The sequence below is a fragment of the Tupaia chinensis genome, unplaced genomic scaffold (assembly GCF_000334495.1).
Source record: "Tupaia chinensis unplaced genomic scaffold, TupChi_1.0 Scaffold147500_1, whole genome shotgun sequence".
NCBI classification, from domain to species: Eukaryota; Metazoa; Chordata; class Mammalia; order Scandentia; family Tupaiidae; genus Tupaia; species Tupaia belangeri.
In genome coordinates, this window is record NW_006207351.1 from 1,599,902 (window position 1) to 1,602,547 (window position 2,646).

The 2,646-nt window shown below is 68.0% G+C and overlaps 1 protein-coding gene across 1 annotated transcript in view; it reads right to left on the reverse strand.

Annotated features, from left to right (window-relative positions):
- UROC1 (urocanate hydratase 1) overlaps nt 1-2,646 on the reverse strand; it is a 24,420-nt gene that overhangs the window by 17,864 nt on the left and 3,910 nt on the right. The window contains exons 2-4 of the mRNA XM_006169776.3: nt 1,637-1,767; nt 658-751; nt 77-229 (exon numbers count right to left, since the gene is read on the reverse strand). Of these exons, the coding sequence (XP_006169838.1) occupies nt 77-229; nt 658-751; nt 1,637-1,767 (378 nt within the window). The remainder of the gene's footprint in view (nt 1-76; nt 230-657; nt 752-1,636; nt 1,768-2,646) is intronic.

A 2,646-nucleotide genomic window follows, 5' to 3' on the forward strand; every position in this document is an offset into this window, starting at 1 on the left:
CCCCCCCGCAGACCCCTGGAAGCCCCCCGCCCTCACGCGGTGGCCGCCCACCCACCCGCGGTGGTCGCCCACCCACCATCCCGTTGGTGATGACCAGCCGCGGGGCGCTGGGGCTGCTGGGGAAGAGGCCCAGCGGGTGTCCACTGTACATGACGAGGGTCTGCTCCTCGGTCATCTTCGACAAGTAGGCCATGGTCAGCCAGAACTGCAGCGACAGTGGGCGTGGTGGCTCTGGAGGGCGAGGGCGGGCCCCTCCAACACCCACCCCAGGGCAGCGGCTGGGCAGCCAGGCCTGGGTTGATGGAGATGGGTGGGGAGGGAAACTGGAGAAGCCGCGTGTCCTCTGAGAGGAGACCAGGGTGCCGCGGGGCCATGACAGGGAGCAGAGGGCCCCCCAGGCTGAGCTCCGCCGGCGAGGAGTGGGGGTGGGTCAGAGCTGGGTCCCGGTCACTCTGGGGACTCGGCCAGGGGTCCAAGGCAGGGCCTGGGACTGGGGACTGGGTCGGACATAACCAGGAGGTGGGAGGGGGTGGGGCCCTCTCCTGCTCTGCGTCCCCTGGGACCCCGAGGCTCTGGAGTGGCCACGTGTCTGCCACATTACCTGGGCCGCGGCGTGTCTGCCACATTACCTGGGCCACGGCGTGTCTGCCACATTACCTGGGCCACGGCGGGGTCCAGGTTGTTCATGAGCATGTGCATGACGGCAGCGGCAGCTGGGGTCCGGCAGGGGTACTGCTGGATCGGGTAGGCCCTGCAGGGAGGCCCCGCCAGGTGTGACAGCTGGAGGCCCCGCCCCTTCCTGCTGGAGCCCGGGCCCACCTGCCCGGGCCAGCAGGACCCTCCCTGAGGAGCCATGCGGGGTCCCCGGCTGGGCACGGAGGTCTGGAACCCCTGGGCCAGTCCCTCCGGTGCTCAGGCTGTGCGTGCTCCCACCCCCGGCCGTCCTCCTCTTGGCGGGCTCTCCCTGGAAGGGAGTGGACAGTACAGCGGAGCCAACACCTCTCCCCGGATGCCTCCCCTGCACACAGGGTCCCCTCGTTTGCTGCCGTCCCCCAACAAGCACTCCTGGCACCAGGCTGCAGCAGAAGCCAGGCCGGGAGGTGCTGAGGGAACAGGGAGCTGCCTCCTGCCTCGGGGGAAGGCAGGCCCTGCACGACTGCAGGCTAGTCTGGCCTCTGTGTGAGAGCCCAGGTGGGGCTGCTGGCCGAGGGGCACGCAGTCGCAGGCCTCGCCCAGGACTGCAGTGTCTGGGCTCCAGGCAGGCCCACACTCACGTGTCCACTGGGCCCTGATGGGGCTCGGGGTGGCTGTCAGGGCTCCCAGGCTCCCACCCTCCAGCAGAACAGCAGGTGCAGGGTCCAGCTGGGACTGACTACCAGGACGCTAGCTGGGGCATGGAGCCCTGTCCAAGGAGGGCCCCCTCTGCCACCCAGGCTGGGGCACAGCCAGCTCTTGGCCTCAGCCCCCCGCCCCCCGAAAGCAACCGACTCCCCTCTGGGGAGGCAGACCAGCCAGTGTGCCGCCTCCTCCGTGTGCCCGGGTTTCCCCTCGCTGCTGTCTCGGGGCCGACACCACCACAGCCCGTCCCATGGGCTCTGCACCCCAGGGCCCCAGTGGCTGTGCCCCCAGAGCTCACTTCATGTCGACGTCGGGGCAGAACCGGTACATGTAGATGTGGCCGTACTCGCGCAGCTCCTGGGCGAACTCAGGGGCCAGCTGCTCCTGGACGTCCGGGGGGAAGTAGCGCAGGGCGTTCCGCAGTGCCAGCTGGGGCGAGGCAGCGGCTGAGCTCGGGTGGAGCACCCCAGGCCTCAGGGTGGCCGCCCTCCCCGCCTGGGTCTGCCTCTGCTCAGCGCTAGGGCAGGAAAGCGGGCCCAGCAGATGGTGCGGTGATTATGCTGCTGAACTCCCATGTGGCCGACCACGGTCTGGGCACGTGTGCACGCCCAAGATCCCGAGAGGAGAGTGGAGGACTGCGGTGTGGCCATCCCCCGGGGTGATTTCTCGTTCTCTGTATTTGTCACTCTGGTGAGTTCACGCACTCCACAGCGAAAATCTCCCTCTCAAAAATAAATCAAAAACGAAAACCCGATGGCAGTGCGGTGGCAGACGTGACTCTGCGTCTGCAGCCACGGGCCAGCACGGGCGGGAAGCGGCCCCGGGCCACGGCTGGGAAACACACCGGCAAGTGCTCCCAAGAGGGGAGACAGAGGGAGGGGCTGCGGCATGACCGTTCCCCATGGTGGGCGCCTTCTCCCCCCATCTCTCTCCTCTGTCTCTGGTGATTGTACATGCCCTCTGGAAGATCTTAGAGACAAAGACGAGGAAGAGGAAGAAGCACCCGGCATGGGAACCTCACCTCTTCAGCCATGAGCAAGCCAGCCCTGCAGGGTGGCGGGTCCCTGGGCTCAGGGACAGCAGCCTGCAGCCTCGTTCAGCTCGCAGCACGGGGTGTGTGTGAGTGCGAGGGTGCGTGTGCATGCACGCTCAGCCTGGGACTTACTCCGCCCTCCCCTGGCTGTGAGCTGCGGGCCGTAGCCCACTGTCCAGCCTCGCCCCTGACCACATCTGTCACCATTCCGGCCACCGACAATGGTTGAGACCACCTGGCTGGCTTGGAGCCGTTCTGGCCGCCGCGTCCCCACC